Source organism: Lolium perenne, chromosome 1, assembly GCF_019359855.2.
Source record: "Lolium perenne isolate Kyuss_39 chromosome 1, Kyuss_2.0, whole genome shotgun sequence".
In the NCBI taxonomy this organism is placed as follows: Eukaryota; Viridiplantae; Streptophyta; class Magnoliopsida; order Poales; family Poaceae; genus Lolium; species Lolium perenne.
In genome coordinates, this window is record NC_067244.2 from 16,949,542 (window position 1) to 16,967,392 (window position 17,851).

General features: G+C 46.9%; 1 protein-coding gene across 1 annotated transcript; it reads right to left on the bottom strand.

The window, feature by feature from the left end:
- Positions 1-13,887: 13,887 nt before the first annotated feature.
- Positions 13,888-15,015, bottom strand: LOC127327281 (17.6 kDa class I heat shock protein 2). Its single transcript, XM_051354095.2, has 2 exons — positions 14,859-15,015; positions 13,888-14,723 (listed from the first exon to the last, which is right to left on the bottom strand). The coding sequence occupies exons 1-2, from the start codon at positions 14,965-14,967 to the stop codon at positions 14,287-14,289; spliced, it is 546 nt and encodes a 181-aa protein (XP_051210055.1). The 5' UTR covers positions 14,968-15,015; the 3' UTR covers positions 13,888-14,286.
- Between the last annotated feature and the right edge of the window lie 2,836 nt (positions 15,016-17,851).

Genomic DNA, 17,851 nt, shown 5'->3' on the forward strand with positions numbered 1-17,851 from the left:
TTTCGCATTGCCTCTTTTGCTATGTTGGATGAATTTATTTGATCCATTAATGTCCAGTAGCTTTATGCAATGTCCAGAAGTGTTAAGAATGATTATGTCACCTCTGAACATGTTAATTTTTATTGTGCACTAACCCTCTAATGAGTTGTTCTAAGTTTGGTGTGGAGGAAGTTTTCAAGGATCAAGAGAGGAGTATGATGCAACATGATCAAGGAGAGTGAAAGCTCTAAGCTTGGGGATGCCCCGGTGGTTCACCCCTGCATATTCTAAGAAGACTCAAGCGTCTAAGCTTGGGGATGCCCAAGGCATCCCCTTCTTTATCGACAACATTATCAGGTTCCTCCCCTGAAACTATATTTTTATTCCGTCACATCTTATGTGCTTTGCTTGGAGCGTCGGTTTGTTTTTGTTTTTGTTTTGTTTGAATAAAATGGATCCTAGCATTCACTTTGTGGGAGAGAGACACGCTCCGCTGTAGCATATGGACAAGTATGTCCTTAGTTTCTACTCATAGTATTCATGGCGAAGTTTCTTCTTCGTTAAATTGTTATATGGTTGGAATTGGAAAATGATACATGTAGTAATTGCTATAAATGAAATGGGTAATGTGATACTTGGCAATTGTTGTGCTCATGTTTAAGCTCTTGCATCATATACTTTGCACCTATTAATGAAGAAATACATAGAGCATGCTAAAATTTGGTTTGCATATTTGGTCTCTCTAAGGTCTAGATAATTTCTAGTATTGAGTTTTGAATAACAAGGAAGACGATGTAGATTCTTATAATGTTTACAATATGTCTTTTATGTGAGTTTTGCTGCACCGGTTCATCCTTGTGTTTGTTTCAAATAACCTTGCTAGCCTAAACCTTGTATCGAGAGGGAATACTTCTCATGCATCCAAAATCCTTGAGCCAACCACTATGCCATTTGTGTCCACCATACCTACCTACTACATGGTATTTCTCCACCATTCCAAAGTAAATTGCTTGAGTGCTACCTTTAAAATTCCATCATTCACCTTTGCAATATATAGCTCATGGGACAAATAGCTTAAAAACTATTGTAGTATTGAATATGTACTTATGCACTTTATCTTTTATTAAGTTGCTTGTTGTGCGATAACCATGTTTCTGGGGACGCCATCAACTATTCTTTGTTGAATATCATGTGAGTTGCTATGCATGTTCGTCTTGTCTGAAGTAAGAGAGATCTACCACCTTATGGTTAAGCATGCATATTGTTAGAGAAGAACATTGGGCCGCTAACTAAAGCCATGATCCATGGTGGAAGTTTCAGTTTTGGACATATATCCTCAATCTCATATGAGAAAATTATTAATTGTTGTTACATGCTTATGCATAAAAGAGGAGTCCATTATCTGTTGTCTATGTTGTCCCGATATGGATGTCTAAGTTGAGAATAATCAATAGCGAGAAATCCAATGCGAGCTTTCTCCTTAGACCTTTGTACAGGCGGCATAGAGGTACCCCATTGTGACACTTGGTTAAAACATGTGCATTGCGATGATCCGGTAGTCCAAGCTAATTAGGACAAGGTGCGGGCACTATTAGTATACTATGCATGAGGCTTGCAACTTGTAAGATATAATTTACATGATACATATGCTTTATTACTACCGTTGACAAAATTGTTTCATGTTTTCAAAATCAAAGCTCTAGCACAAATATAGCAATCGATGCTTTTCCTCTATGGAGGACCATTCTTTTACTTTCATTGTTGAGTCAGTTCACCTATTTCTCTCCACCTCAAGAAGCAAACACTTGTGTGAACTGTGCATTGATTCCTACATATTTGCATATTGCACTTATTATATTACTCTATATTGACAATATCCATGAGATATACATGTTACAAGTTGAAAGCAACCGCTGAAACTTCATCTTCCTTTGTGTTGCTTCAATGCTTTTACTTTGAATTATTGCTTTATGAGTTAACTCTTATGCAAGACTTATTGATGCTTGTCTTGAAGTACTATTCATGAAAAGTCTTTGCTATATGATTCACTTGTTTACTCATGTCATATACATTGTTTTGATCGCTGCATTCACTACATATGCTTTACAAATAGTATGATCAAGGTTATGATGGCATGTCACTCCGTAAATTATCTTTGTTATCGTTTTACTCGCTGGACGAGCAGAACTAAGCTTGGGGATGCTGATACGTCTCCAACGTATCGATAATTTCTTATGTTCCATGCCACATTATTGATGTTATCTACATGTTTTATGCACACTTTATGTCATATTCGTGCATTTTCTGGAACTAACCTATTAACAAGATGCCGAAGTGCCGATTCTTTGTTCTGCTGTTTTGGTTTCAGAAATCCTAGTAACGAAATATTCTCGGAATTGGACGAAATCAACGCCCAGGGTCCTATTTTGCCACGAAGCTTCCAGAAGACCGAAGAGGAGACGAAGTGGGGCCACGAGGTGGCCAAACCCTAGGGCGGCGCGGCCTGGCCCCTGGCCACGCGGCCCTGTGGTGTGGGCCCCTCGTGCCGCCTCCTGACCTGCCCTTCCGCCTACTTAAAGCCTCCGTCGCGAAACCCCCAGTACCGAGAGCCACGATACGGAAAACCCATCGAGACGCCGCCGCCGCCAATCCCATCTCGGGGGATTCAGGAGATCGCCTCCGGCACCCTGCCGGAGAGGGGATTCATCTCCCGGAGGACTCTACGCCGCCATGGTCGCCTCCAGAGTGATGTGTGAGTAGTCTACCCCTGGACTATGGGTCCATAGCAGTAGCTAGATGGTTGTCTTCTCCCCATTGTGCTTCATTGTCGGGTCTTGTGAGCTGCATAACATGATCAAGATCATCTATCTGTAATTCTATATGTTGCGTTTGTTGGGATCCGATGAATAGAGAATACTTGTTATGTTGATTATCAAAGTTATGTCTATGTGTTGTTTATGATCTTGCATGCTCTCCGTTATTAGTAGATGCTCTGGCCAAGTTGATGCTAGTAACTCCAAGAGGGAGTATTTATGCTCGATAGTGGGTTCATGTCTCCGTGAATCTGGAGGGGTGACAAGAACCACTAAGGTTACGGATGTGCTGTTGCCACTAGGGATAAAACATTGGTGCTATGTTCAAGGATGTAGTCACTGATTACATTACGCGCAATACTTAATGCAATTGTCTGTTGTTAGCAACTTAATACTGGAGGGGGTTCGGATGATAACCTGAAGGTGGACTTTTTAGGCATAGATGCATGCTGGATAGCGGTCTATGTACTTTGTCGTAATGCCCAATTAAATCTCACAATACTCATCATAATATGTATGTGCATGGTCATGCCCTCTCTATTTGTCAATTGCCCAACTGTAATTTGTTCACCCAACATGCTGTTTATCTTATGGGAGAGACACCTCTAGTGAACTGTGGACCCCGGTCCAATTCTCTTTACTGAAATACAATCTACTGCAATACTGTTCTACTGTTTTCTGCAAACAATCATCATCCACACTATACATCTAATCCTTTGTTACAGCAAGCCGGTGAGATTGACAACCTCACTGTTTCGTTGGGTCAAAGTACTTTGGTTGTGTTGTGCAGGTTCCACGTTGGCGCCGGAATCTCTGGTGTTGCACCGCACTACATCCCGCCGCCATCAACCTTCAACGTGCTTCTTGACTCCTACTGGTTCGATTAAACCTTGGTTTCTTACTGAGGGAAACTTGCCGCTGTGCGCATCACACCTTCCTCTTGGGGTTCCCAACGGACGTGTCAACTACACGCATCACTCGTCAGCCCACCGCTGCTCCATCTCCTCCCGGTACCGGCACCGTCGCGCCTCTTGTCCCGTCGAGGCGTCGAACCCCGCAACGGTGTCGCACTGCTGCTCGTGCCACGCTGCTGTCGCCGCAGCCTCGCCAACAGCGGGGCCATGGGCGCAGAACGCCGCTAGATCCGCCGCCTGCGCCGCCTCCCACTGCTGGCGGGCCTGCTGCTCCATTGCCTCCCGCCGCTGCTGACGGTGTGCACGCCACCGCTCTTCCCGGGCCGCGGGGTCGGTGTCGACCTGCGTTTCCGGGTCTGCAAGTGGAGGAGACGGCGGTGGAGGGAAGTGGCCAGCGCCGGGGCGGTTCGCCATGGCCACTGGTGGTGGAGGAGACGGCGGTGCAGCGACGAGGGCTGTGTTTGTTGCCGGCGGGGTGTAGTGGCTACCATTGAGCCGGGAGACCTTTTATAGACGCCGGCATCGGGAAGAAAGCGCGGGAACATGCGAGAAGAGGCGGGAAGATCGCGCGGGAACGGGCGGTGGCGTGCGAACGCCGGCGACGCGTGGAGGCGGCGCAACACCGACGAGACGTCTCGCCTGTCCCTCCGTCGCCATTAAGGCAAAGATGCCGCCGTGTGTCACTGCGCGCGAATAACTTCCGTCGCGAGGTAGGCGACGGTTAGGTTAAAATTAACTGTGCCACTGACGGGTCGGCCCCGCCACTCCCCGCCTCGCTTTTCGGTGTGTCCGGCGTCCCCGGAGCGTCCCCTGTGGGACGGGGACGGGCTCGGGGCGCCGGACACCGTATCGGACCGCGCCGGATAAAAATGGGCTTTGGGAACGCGGCTGGAACGATTTTTTGGTCCGGCGCGCCCCAAATTGCTTTGGGGGACTCTTTGGGGGACGCGGCTGGAGATGCTCTAACACCTGCAACAGGGGAACTAGAAACAGGGAACAACCAAAACATTTACAACAGCATCAAGAAATTGCAGCAACAACAAAGCAAGGCTGCTCAAAACCATCGTCATTTTTGGGGAGCGGCTGGAGAGTTGAATGCCGCTGGTTCCAGCACACATGTGGGAGTCCTCCAGGTGCCTTGGATTGCTGGCCTCTTGGCGTCAAGATAAAAGTAATGATCAGGGCTAGTACCCCTCAGGGAAGTGAAGGGCGTGATTTTAAGATCAACTCCACCTTTGCACAGAAGAGCTCCACTCCAGGTTCCATGCACGTCTTGAAAATGAGCTTCCATCTTTTTAGTGAAAGCATGATCCTTCTCCACACCTGCCGAATATCCATCCAGAGGTGACCATTAAAGATCATATCATTACGCATTTTCCAAAGACACCGCAAGGAAGCAACACACATCATTGAGAGCTGCATAATTTTTGTTAGCTACCCAAAATTTAGCAACAGAAATATAGTTATCTCCCAGCACAATGTTAAAATGCTGAGAGATGGTTTGCCAAAAAAATTTAGCTACAATGCAATGAAAAAAGATATGTTGGATAGACTCCTCCTCAGTGCAAAAAATGCAATCTACAGGTTTGATAGAGCATCTCCAGTCGCGTCTCCCAAAGCATCCCCCAAAGCAATTTGGGGCGCGCCTGACCAAAAACGGTTCCAGCCGCGTTTCCCAAAGCCCAATTTTCTCCGGCGCGCCGTGATACGGTGTCCGGTGCCCCGAGCCCGTCCCCGCCCCACAGGGGACGCACCGGGGGCGCCGGACACACCGAAAAGCGAGGCGGGGAGTGGCGGGGCCGTCCCATCAGCGGCACAATAAATGTTAATCTAACCGTCGCCTACCTCGCGACGAAAGTTATTGGCGCGCAGCGACGGTGCAGTTCCCGCACCGATGGTGCAGTTCGCGCAGAGGCGCAACGACGCGTCTCGTCGTGCCGGCGTTAATGAGCGCCACCGCTCCCCCGCCTCCCTCCGGCCTATAAAAAGGGCCGCCTCTCGTCGTCCCTATCACACACAAACCCTAGCGCCTCTCTCTCCAACCCTAGCCGCCACCATCTTAACAATAGACGACGCCATGTCTGGTAGAGGCGGAGGCCGAGCTCGCGGCTGTGGTCGTGGCCGCAGCAGAGCGTCACTCTCGCCGTCGCCTGCCACGCCGTCATCTTCATCGCCGGATATGGATGTGGAGGGGCCCGTGCTGTTCGAGTTCGTCCTCGTCCTCAAGGGCGACCCACGCGGCATCCAGAGGCTGCCGGACTCCTTCGCCGAGTACGTCGCCAGCGACGACCGCCCGCACACGATGCATCTGCGGGAGGATGCGTGCGGATACTACCGGTGGATCGTCGACGTGATCTACGACGCGCGTGGCAAGATGTACCTCAACATCGGCTGGGAGAAGTTTGTGGAAAACCATGTTTCAAACTGTCTTCCTGTAAACCACGTTCCCAATTATGTATTAGTTTGTGGAAAACCATGTTCCAAACTGTGTCTTCCTGTAAACCACGTTCCCAATTATGTATTAGTTTGTGGAAATTGAAATAAAAATGCCAAAAAAAAGTATTTTTAATGTTTGGGGGCGGCGTTTGGGGGAAGCGGCTGGGGAGCGACATCCCCCAAACGCGGCACGAACAAAACACTTCCCCCAAATGCTCAATCCGGCACTCTTTGGGGGACGATTTGGGGACGCGACTGGAGATGCTCTTAAGGTGTCTTTTTTTTCAGATTGTCTCTGGTCATAAGCTTGTTATGAGACAAGAGCCAAAAAAAATTGTGAACCCAGGGTTTAATATGTAAATGTAAATGGGCTGAACTACACCAAAATTAATTCTAGAATAAAGAGAGGAGGTGGAATACACCCCTTTATTATCATATTGCCAGATTAGAAAATCAGAATTGGCACAATAAGAGAAAGCTATAGCCTCTAATTCATACCATAGATTCGTAAGAACAGAATTAAAGTTCTTCCTAAAGGACAACCTTAGCTAGGAACCATCCCAAACCTGCTGGATTAATTCTATTATGCTCATTGCGCAGGATGTAATTGTCAAAGAAACGGATGTACGTGAGCACGCGATTTTAGCCCGACATGTGTCTGCATCGTGTGTCTTGCCGTTTGTTTGGTGGAAACGAGCATAGAGTCTACCCACGATCTCCTCCGCACGCGCCTAAGAAAAAAATCGAAAAAACGGAACCGACCCATAGACTCGCCCCCGTGCTTGACCGGCTGACCGCTACTGAAGCGAAATCGAGCGCACTCATCGCCCCGGCCGCGGCCTCCTCCTCTTCTCCCGGTGCATCCCCACGGCTGCCGCTCATCTGCATCGCCGACCGCGCCGCTGAGGTCAGAGCTGTCATGATCTTCTCCGGGATGTGCCACCATGGAGCAGGAATCAAGGAGATGGGGAGAGCCGCGGTGGCCGGCGTCCATGCCGCCCGCGCCATCCGCGCATAGCAGCACGTGCTCCAGCTGCAGGGATGCCACTGGCGTGCTCTAGTGTGGTTCGCCACAGCGGAGAGCCCGGTCGAGCGCGTCTGCCCTCTCGGCGAGCTCGGCTGCGAGGCGGTCCTTGGCGGCCAGCTTCTGGCGGAGGCGGGCGGCCTCCAGGCGGCAGGCGCGGGCGGCCACGACCACGGCGGTGATCTTGCGGGCCATCTCCATCTGCTCGTACGGGTCCGAATCTGGTGGTGCTCCGCTAGTCATGGGATTTGGGAAGATTGGGAAAGGAAGAGGGATGATAAAGTATGGGGTTCACGTACAGCTTTTCCCACACACAAAAATACAAACGGGCAGCCGTGTAGTGGCCGTTAGTGAGAGGTAGAATCCAACGGTGGTGTCACTCTCTCTAAAGGAGAGGTGCCAAACCAGATGTCCTCCGAAAACCCGATTTTAGCACCATCTCCAATCTGCCATCTATATCCAAATTTGATGCTCTGTACAGCCCACATAACCCCTTTTCAGAACTGTAAGACCCCCACAGTTCTGCTGCAAAAAATATTTAGGTTATGTTTGATATACTTAGTATCAACCCATGCTCTTCCAAGTTATTGTACCCATCCAGATCAGTGTTTGGCTAAAACAGCAAAATTTGGCCCCCAAAAACATGCTTTTGTTCCTCACGTCTACATGCATCTAAAAATTAGTAAGACGAGACCATATTCGGCCATGAGTAGTAGAGGATCTTACCGTTTTCTATTCACGTGAGTAGATGACTGCATGTATGTGCGTGTCTCTCGCTGCGGGCGTGCGAGTGCTTGTGTATACGAGGGCCACATAATCACGCGCAATAATATATTTTCACTTTTACATGGTGTACCCCAGTTGTGCATCGGGCCACCACTTTTGTGACATATTTCTAAGGCCACTACTTTTTTTTAGAACATATAAGGCCTCCATTGAACGAGTGACAAGAGAACCGGGCCTTGGTCTGGAAGAACATTCTTCTTCTTGCCTATCCACAATCTTTTCTGAATTTTTTAAGAACATAGTACAATGCGGATGCTCATAAATGTACATTCATTTTTTTCGAACGTACACATCCGAGAAGCTGGACCGACAAATCTTATGGTTGATGAAGTCACCACATGCGCCTCGTTGTTGATGGACACACAATATGGCACTGAAAGAATAACGTCGGTTAAATTCTGGAATAAATTCAAGTAAATACGAACACCTATGCATATGCCAAGTCTAGAACTCACTTAGGTGGACTGGGTGGCCTGGTTCCACCACAAGAAACCTGTCTGATTTGTTCTTTCAGCATATTTGGTAATCATTAGGAAGGGAGGGGAACGGGGCTTGGTCCCGATCATTCTGTTTGATCGCATGCACCAACAAAATGGAGTCGGATTCGCAAAATGTGTGGTCATGTTAGTTTGTCCTTCATTGGTCGTTTGAGTATACAGTCTGCCTTGCATCTTGACACTCATCCGGCCGACCACCCCGGTTTTGTAGTTAAAACTGATTTGGTTAGTTGTAATTTATCTTTAGCAAATTAGTCTAGTTTAGCTAGACTAGCATAAACTAGATATTTTTATAAACTCAAGAATTGCACTGCCTGATCGTCGAAGACATTTGTATTCAAGCTTCCTCATTTTCTAAATTAGAGCATGTTTTCTGTCCTAGAGAAGAAAACATCGGCAGCGGGGCGCGCTTGGTGTGCGTGCGAGCCAAACCGGCTACCGGCAATGCCAAGATCGGCATGCGGTGCGAGGCCGAGGCATTCCAGGAGCTCCGGGTAGGTGGACGGGTGACGCTGACACCGGAGTTTTGCTCACCGTGAACATGCCTCTCTCACTGTGCACATGTGGCGTGGCCTTGTCGCAATCTTGGCGATTCTATTTTTTGCAGGGTAAGGGGAGGTGGCCGCATCGCCATAGAGCCATTGATCGATCTTGTGTCATACAAGCCTCCCCGGGAAAGCCCGGTCCACATAAATTTTGAACGTGGGGTATTCAATAAAGAATTTACTCTAAACTTTTATACCAATGTATAACTTATTTTATTATACCACAGTGTTAATAGCTTCCTCATTATACTATTGACATAGTTAATCAAATATGAAATCTTGCAAATATTAGTTTATCATTTTTTGTTACAATGTACAATAATTATTAGAGTTACTTGTGGTAAACAAATGTATTTTAAAACAAAACAATGTTATTTCTACTCTACATTGAAAAAATATATGCACCTTATTTTGTGCATCTACATTATTGTTTCAATATCTTTAATAGTTTGTTAGATATATCTTTTTATATGTCCTAACAAATATCTCAACAGTAAGATTTCTAATGTACCATTATGTAAGAAAATTTGTCGATAGTTTTGGATTATATATTGGACCATTTGTTTGACTGTCTACTGGTTTTTTCGTGTTCGGCTTTTCATGCAAGTTACAATTTGAGAATGCATACACTAGGTATATTTAAAATTACTAATCACTAATTATCACCACAATATGATTAATTCTCTAAATTTCTCCTACACACCACTTGCTAAGCACATCAAGATGCCTTTGGTACACAAAGCTTTATTTTCATGTCACTTTTTTCAAATAAATATGCATAGTATTAAACAAAGAAAATTTAGTTACCATAAATTTCACTACAACTAGAAAGCTTCCATGAGAGAGAGAGAGAGTATAAGAGCATCTCGAGGTGCGTCCCCCAAGGATTTTGGGACGTGCCGATATGTTTTCGTTCCCATTTGCGCGCCCCAAAAGCACTTTCCGTCTGGCGCGGCCCATTACGGTGTGAGGCGCCCCGAGCCCATCCCCGGTCCGCATGGGACGCTCCGGGCACGCTGGACACAACGAGAAGCGAGGCGGGCTCCCACTTGTTGGAGACATCCAGAACGGTTGGTTCGCGCCGTTTATTTCTCGTCGCGCCACCCCTCCCGCGCCTCCCACCCTTCTGCCGCCGCACGATTTGCCGACCGTCTCGATGGAAAATCTCTTCCGAGTCGGAAACTATCGTGTCAGCTGGCTCTCTCGCCGTCATTTGCACCGTCGTTGCTTCGCCAACACGTCCCAGAATGCGCCGGAAAATCCACCCCACCTCTGTGCACAAAAGGTGTTCGATGCCTTGTCTGGTAGGCACGATAGGTGATGTTCGTTGCCTTCTCTGCCGCGGCTGAATTTTAACCATTTGTTTTGCTTCAGACATGGATAGCGATGACGAGCTGATTGTCCGACAGTTGGAGGAAGAGAAAGCCTTCGATGACGAAATTTGGGAGCATTTGTCGAACATCACGTCCCTCCAGAACTTGCTTGACGCCGAGGCAGAGATGCGGAAGAGGCCGCACCACAGAGGTTTAAAGCCGAGAAGAAAGAAGTCGAAGCCCCGACAGAAGATGGAGGGGCATATGCTGCACAATGATTACTTCGCAGATGCGGCAACATATGCCAAAAAATTTTGGCGCCGGTATAGGATGAGCAAGGGTTTGTTCATGAATATCCTCCATGGAGTTCGAGAGTTCGACCCCTACTTTTTGCATTGCCGGGTTCTCATCGATTCAGAAGTGCACCGCTGCCATGAGAATGTTTCCATACGAAGCACCTGGCAATTGTAGGGATACGTTGCATAGAAAACAAAAAATTTCCTACCGCGAGAACGCAATCCAAGCCAAGATGCAATCTAGAAGACGGGAGCAACGAGGGGATGATCAAGACTCACCCTTGAAGATTTCCAAAGCCTACAACAGTAGGCCCTTGTTGCTGCGGTAGACGATCACTTGCCGCTTGCAAAAGCGCGTAGAAGATCTTGATCACGGTGCCACAATCGGGCAGCACCTCCGTACTCGGTCACACGTTCGGTGTTGATGAAGACGACGTCCTTCTCCCCGTTCCAGCGGGCAGCGGAAGTAGTAGCTCCTCCTTGAATCCGGCAGCACGACGGCGTGGTGGCGGTGGCGGTGGAGATCTCCGGCGGAGCTTCGCTAAGCGTGCGGGAGAGGTGGAGGAGAGAGGGGGAGGCTAGGGTTTGGGAGAGGGGGTGGCCGGCCTCCTTGGGTGCGGCCAAGGTGGTGTGGTTGTGGTTTTGTGGTGGCCGGCCCCCTCCCCTATGCCCCTCATTATATAGGTGGAACCCCCAAGTGTTGGACTAGAAGTCTTCGAATAAGACCCCAACCCAAAACCTTCCATGTAGTAGGGAAACCTACCCAAGCTGGTACTCCCACCCAAGTGGGCTTCCCACCCTTCCATGAGGGGGGGGGGTGGCCGGCCCCCTTGGTGGAGTCCACCTTGGACTCCCCCCTCTAGGGTTGGCCGGCCATGGGGAGGTGGAGTCCCTTCGGTTCCAAAATGAATTCTTCCGGAATTTTCTAGAACCTTCTAGAACCTTCCATAAATTCACCGGATCATTTTCAAACTTATAAAATGACTTCCTATATATAAATCTTATTCTCCGGACCATTCCGGAACTCCTCGTGATGTCCGGGATCCCATCCGAGACTTCGAACAATACTTCGAACTCCATTCCATATTCAAGTTCTACTATTACAACATCAAACCTTAAGTGTGTCACCCTACGGTTCGCGAACTATGTGGACATGGGTGAGAACTATCTCCGACCAATAACCAATAGCGGGATCTGGAGATCCATAATGGCTCCCACATATTCAACGATGACTTAGTGATCGAATGAACCATTCACATACGATACCAATTCCCTTTGTCACGCGATATTTTACTTGTCCGAGGTTTGATCATCGGTATCACTCTATACCTTGTTCAACCTCGTCTCCTGACAAGTACTCTTTACTCGTACCGTGGTATGTGGTCTCTTATGAACTTATTCATATGCTTGCAAGACATTAGACGACATTCCACCGAGAGGGCCCAGAGTATATCTATCCGTCATCGGGATGGACAAATCCCACTGTTGATCCATATGTCTCAACTCAGATTTTCCGGATACTTAATCCCACCTTTATAACCACCCATTTACGCAGTGGCGTTTGATGTAATCAAAGTACCTTTCCAGTATAAGTGATTTATATGATCTCATGGTCGAAAGGACTAGGTAACTATGTATCGAAAGCTTATAGCAAATTACTTAATGACGTGATCTTATGCTACGCTTTATTGGGTGTGTCCATTATATCATTCATACAATGATATAACCTTGTTATTAATAATCATCCAATGTTCATGATTATGAAACTAACCATCTATTAATCAGCAAGCTAGTTAAAAGGCATACTAGGGACTCATTGTTGTTTACATATCACACATGTATCAATGTTTCGGTTAATACAATTATAGCATGGTATATAAACATTTATCATAAACACAAAGATATATAATAACCACTTTTATTATTGCCTCTTGGGCATATCTCCAACAACAATACATAGGACGACTACCTTCGCAAGAGTGACTCTACTACCATTGAGTGCATGTACAAGTTTTACCGAGCTGTGGTGGGAAAGTTTGGCAAATACTACTTGAGAGGGCCAACTGAAGAAGAGACTGCAAGGATCATGTCACAAAATGCTACGAGAGGATTCTCTAGGATGCTTGAAAGCATCGATTGCATGCACTGATCATGGAAAAACTGCCCGTTTGCTTGTCATGGTACATACAAAGGGCGTCATGGATATTGCAGTGTGGTGCTTGAAACTGTGTCAGATTATGACCTATGGATTTGTCATTTTTTTCTTTGGCATGGCGGGATCACATAATGACATCAACGTGTTGCAGCGGTCTCCGGTGTTCATCAAACTATAGGAAGGTCATGCTCCACCATGCAACTATGAGATCAATGGCCACCAATATACCAAAGGATATTATCTAGCCGATGGTATATATCCAAAATGAGCGACTTTTGTCAAAACAATGCCGGCTCCATCAGGTCAGAAGAATTACCACCTTGCTTCGCGACAGGAGGTTTGCAGGAAGGATGTCGAGCGGGCATTTGATGTGCTTGAAGCTTAATTTGCTATTGTTCGGTACCCTGGTCTAAGCTGGTCTCACGACCAAATGTGGGAGGTGATGCATGCTTGTGTGATCATGCACAACATGATCATCGAGAATGACCACAAAAATCAGGTCAGGAAACATGTTGGTCCCTATGAGTGTTAGGACCCTCTTGCGGAGGTTGATAATAAGGTGCCTGTAGATTTTACTGATTTCATCGTCATGCACGCAAAGATTCATGACAGCAATGTTCACGGGCAACTTCAAAATGATCTCCTTAACCATATGTGGAGGGTCAAAGGATTATCAGCAAATGTCGCGGCGCCTTGATCTAGCCCCACTTTATTATATTTGTTTAGTTGTTTTATTGTTTGTTATATTTTAATTTGAAAATAGTTTTGGTCAACATATTTATCTGTATGGTAATATTTATCTGTATGGTATGTTTAATAAAATGGTTATGGTTTTGAATACTTTATCAAAATAACATTTGGGGGTCGCTTGGGAACACGGCTGGGAGCAAGGTCTCCAAACGCGGTACGAAAAAACGCGTCCTTTAAACGTTTGACCTATCGCCGTTTGGGGGGACGCGGCTAGAGATGTTCTTATAGTACTAGGAGATGTCGGTTTCAGTTTCAATACGATGTAAGTATGAACCTTTTTTCAATCAGTTTGCCTGACCCTACTGCTGTGCATTCTCATGATATCTCAGTGTGTGTAACCCCGTTGTCGAAACTGAGGTTCAGAACAATTCAACGACAAAAATGAGTGATTCACATCTTGAGACTTGGATTTGAACAGTCCGAAACTCCCATTTATGCCTATTTACAGGGATCTTATTCTGATAAATCACCTAACTTGATAATTACATCGATGTGCTCAGGGGCGGAGCTGGAGGTGAAGTATCCCTGATGCATGTTCAACCTTCCTAGCTGAAATTATGCCCTCATGATGCACTTTTGTTAGTCTAACCTGATGCATTTACTTCATTAAGCTAACAATTAGTGCTAAAAAAATTCTTTACCCTGATGCATGTGCATCAGGGTCACACCATGCAGCTCCGCCCCTGGATGTGCTATGTTGTAAGACCGTACCGCAGTACGTGTGTGTGACTGTGTGCATATCAGGAATTCAGGATTACAGCATAGGTTTTCGCTTGCCTCATTCGCTCTTGATCTGTCTGCTCTGGGCGAACGCAATGAGCCAGAGCAGCACGACGGCGAGCACGACGTTGAGGATGACATATCGGTGCTTGCCCAGGTTCTTGGCCAACCTCGACCCCGGGTGCGCGTCGTCTCGCCACGCTGCTGTGTGGCCGCCGCTCCAGTAGGCGCCGGCATGTCCCTCTTCTGGCAGCGTGTCCTCGGGGTAGTCCTCGCTGTCATCGTCGTCCGCGGCGGCGCTGGCACGGGGCACCTGGACGTAGAGCATCCCCTTGTCGAGCTGAACCTTGATCGCCCCGGCGTCGCAGGTGGCCGGGAGGTCGAACCGCTTGAGGAAGTGAGACCACTGCCGGCCGCCATTGACGGCGCGCTCGCCGCTGATCCTCAGGCTCCCTGACGGCTCCACCTGCACCTTCAGCTGGTTCTTGGTGAATCCTGCAATACCGGCATGCATGTCATCATAATCCCAGTAACATACGACGACGTGTTTCCGTGTTTGGAACGAAGCGAATTTAATTAGAAACTATATATGGGAGAAGCTGTAGAATTAACGTGAGCCTCCATTCATACCTGAGACGTCGACGATGAGCGTGTCGAACTCATCACCATGAACCCAATCGCTGTGGGGGTCGATTTCTGCCAGGACACGACGAGAGCGATACGATGCAGCAGCCTCCATCGATCTCTTGCTTTTGCCCTTCTTCTAATTATCGTTGCCTTGCTGCGAGAGGAGTCGTGGTTGGACATCAGCTGGGATACATTCTGATATATAGAGAGGGAGACCTGAATATTCAATCACGACGTGAGATGGAAGATATACCATATCTGGGATGGAGATGAAAGAAAGGAAACGATACCTCACCGTGCCGGCCAGCATCATCCATGGGTCCTATAGTCTACTCCCTGGGCTAGTCGTTTTGCATTGCTTGTGTGCACGAAGCTTTATGATGCATCTCCTTCATTCTTCTTTTATTTATTTTCTTGAAGTTTGGCTTGATGCACGCACCTCCTTCGATTTATATACTCCCAATGGAATACATGGAATACACTGTTGGAACAACTGTAGTAGGTAAGTGCAACTTGTGCAAGGTACAAATAAGTTTAGGTGGAACCTTCACAAAAAAACTGGATTTTTTCTTTGCATTCTTTATACTGGCCTTAATTCCACAACGATGCTCCAATGTGAGTAAGAAACCAATCTGGGTCTTTCGGATCAGACGATGGTAACGGCTAACGCCGTGCTCCACCTCCGAGTGGTCAAGGGGTGGATGAGCATGGTTTCTACCGTGTCATCGTCAACGAGTCTCGACAGCATGGCACAACGTGGTACCCTGATGATGATCGAAGGTTCAACGGCGATGGTGGCTTTCTCTATGGATGAATCCATGAGGCTCATCATTATCTAGTAATTCCTTCCTTCATAGATTATGGCATTATCCAAGTGTTATATTTAGTTAGGGTGGAAACGGATCGGATGGGGATTTGATAGTGCCCTTTCCGTGTATCCGTTTCATATTTTGAAAACAAATACAAATGCAAATATGGATGTTGTCAAGTCCGAATGCGAAACGAATACCAATCGAATACGAATGAGGAGATGTTTTTTTCAATTCTAAATGGATATGAATACCAAAATAATAGGCTTATGTCCTACTGGGAGTCAACTATCAGAGATAAATATACTGATGCGTAAAATAGTAGTTTCAACTTCAATCATAGAAAATTTCTTTTGACCACTTTATGAGTTTCTAAGGTTGGATAATTGGCATGCCTGGCTAGAATTACTAAAATAGGCAAACATAATTTTATTCGGATACAGATATGTCCAGTTCCATATCCATATTTTCTTCAGTATTCATACCATATTTGTATTTTTATTTGTAAAAATAAAAATATTTACTATATCCATTTTAATTTCGTCCGGATACAAACGTTAGCATGACCATTTTCACGAAGACACTAGATGTACCAACAATGCTACACTTACAGGGTGTCTTCTACGGGATCTAAGTTACGGGTAGACGTGGAGATCATGGGGAGATTTTGATGTGGCCTATGGGCTAGGATGTGCCCAGATCCCACGAATTTGACCAAGTGAGTGGATGGGGGAGATGGGAAAGGGGAAGAACACACACAAGATCCAAATACAAACACACAACCCAACACAAACCAAATTTACTCTCTTGGTAGGTTAGATCAAGCCAATAGAACCACTTCTTAGAGAGACCGTTGGGTAGAATCTAACAAGTGGAAGATTGGTGAGGAGATCTCAACTAGAACTTGGATGAGAGAGGGGTAGCCTTGAATCATCCATGAAGAGCAGAAATCCTTCAAGAGTGCCTTGGATACAAAGAACTAGGTTCTAGGGAGACAAAACTCAAAGTAGTTTAAGCCAAATCTTGTCTAACCCTAATTTGGGGAGAGGGATGAGGTATATATAGGCCCAGATCCGTCGAGGGGTAGAAGGGGCATTACAATAAAGTATTTCTGACCATAGATGATAAATAGATGGTTGGGATAAAGTTGACTTCGATGGGACCGGCAGTGCCGGCGTGCTCGGGGCGGCAGTGCCGGTGGGGCCGGTAGTGCCGGGGAAGATTGGCCGACAGTGCCGGGGTGCGTCCACCAGCAGTGCCGGCCTGGTGTGGGCGGCAGTGCCGGCCTGGTGCTGTGTCCGGCGGCTGGAGCCCTTCTCCTTCTTCTCTTCGGTCTTCCCTTCTTCTTCCTTGAACCATGTGGCTTCTCTCTCCTTGGCTCCTTGACGCTCGCTTCGGGTCCTTGACGAGATTGGTACCTAATGACATATAGACATAGGTATGAGGTAGCAATCCGTCCAAGGTTATGTCGAGTTCAAGTGTAGAAAGGAGTGAATTCACCTCTTGGCGTATGACTTTGGCCCGAGCTCGTGTCCTTGGGCCACGAGGAGGGCTTGTCGGTCTTGAGGAGGAGGTGTCCAAAAGCCACCCCGCATCATCTCCCTCCCCTTGGGGAAGAGTCGTCCTCGACTCTTGTTCCTCCTCATCTCCATGATGTGGTGAGAGAACCGAGATGGTGAATGTCATGCTCACCAAGTACTTGGAATTGTTGTTGTTGATGAGGTAGGCGTTGATCCTTGTAGCTTGGCGAAGAACTTGTTCGTGTATTGTTGCCCTTGTATCCTTATGGATGTTCGTCGTGGTGCGGGCGTCCTTGTTGAAGTACATGACGGTTCTCCCATGAATTGGTGGAGAGAGAGAGTCGCGACCAAAGGAGAATTCGGGTAAAAGCAAATCACGAATGGAAAACTTAGGTTTGCAAATTTTTTTATCGATGAAAAAGAAGCTCTCATGCAAATAGGAAGTATCAAGTCCGTTCTCAAAGGGACACTAGGCAAAAATGGGGACATAAAGAGTGTCGGTGTAGTCAACATTTGGTAAAGCAAAGGGTATTTCATGCACAAAATTCTTTGGAAAGTTGTCAAAAATGTGTTGTGTAGCGTTGTCCCAAACAAATGGAACATTCAAGAGGCAAGTAGTGGTGGCCAAAATTTTCTCAAAATTTCTATGTACAATGGCAAAGCTATG

Bases quoted from the DNA above. Each gene is read 5' to 3' on its own strand.
- LOC127327281 (XM_051354095.2), bottom strand. From the start codon at position 14,967: ATGGAGGCTGCTGCATCGTATCGCTCTCGTCGTGTCCTGGCAGAAATC. The intron at 14,724-14,858 runs GTATGAATGGAG...CCGGTATTGCAG, and splicing joins GCTCATCGTCGACGTCTCAG to GATTCACCAAGAACCAGCTG.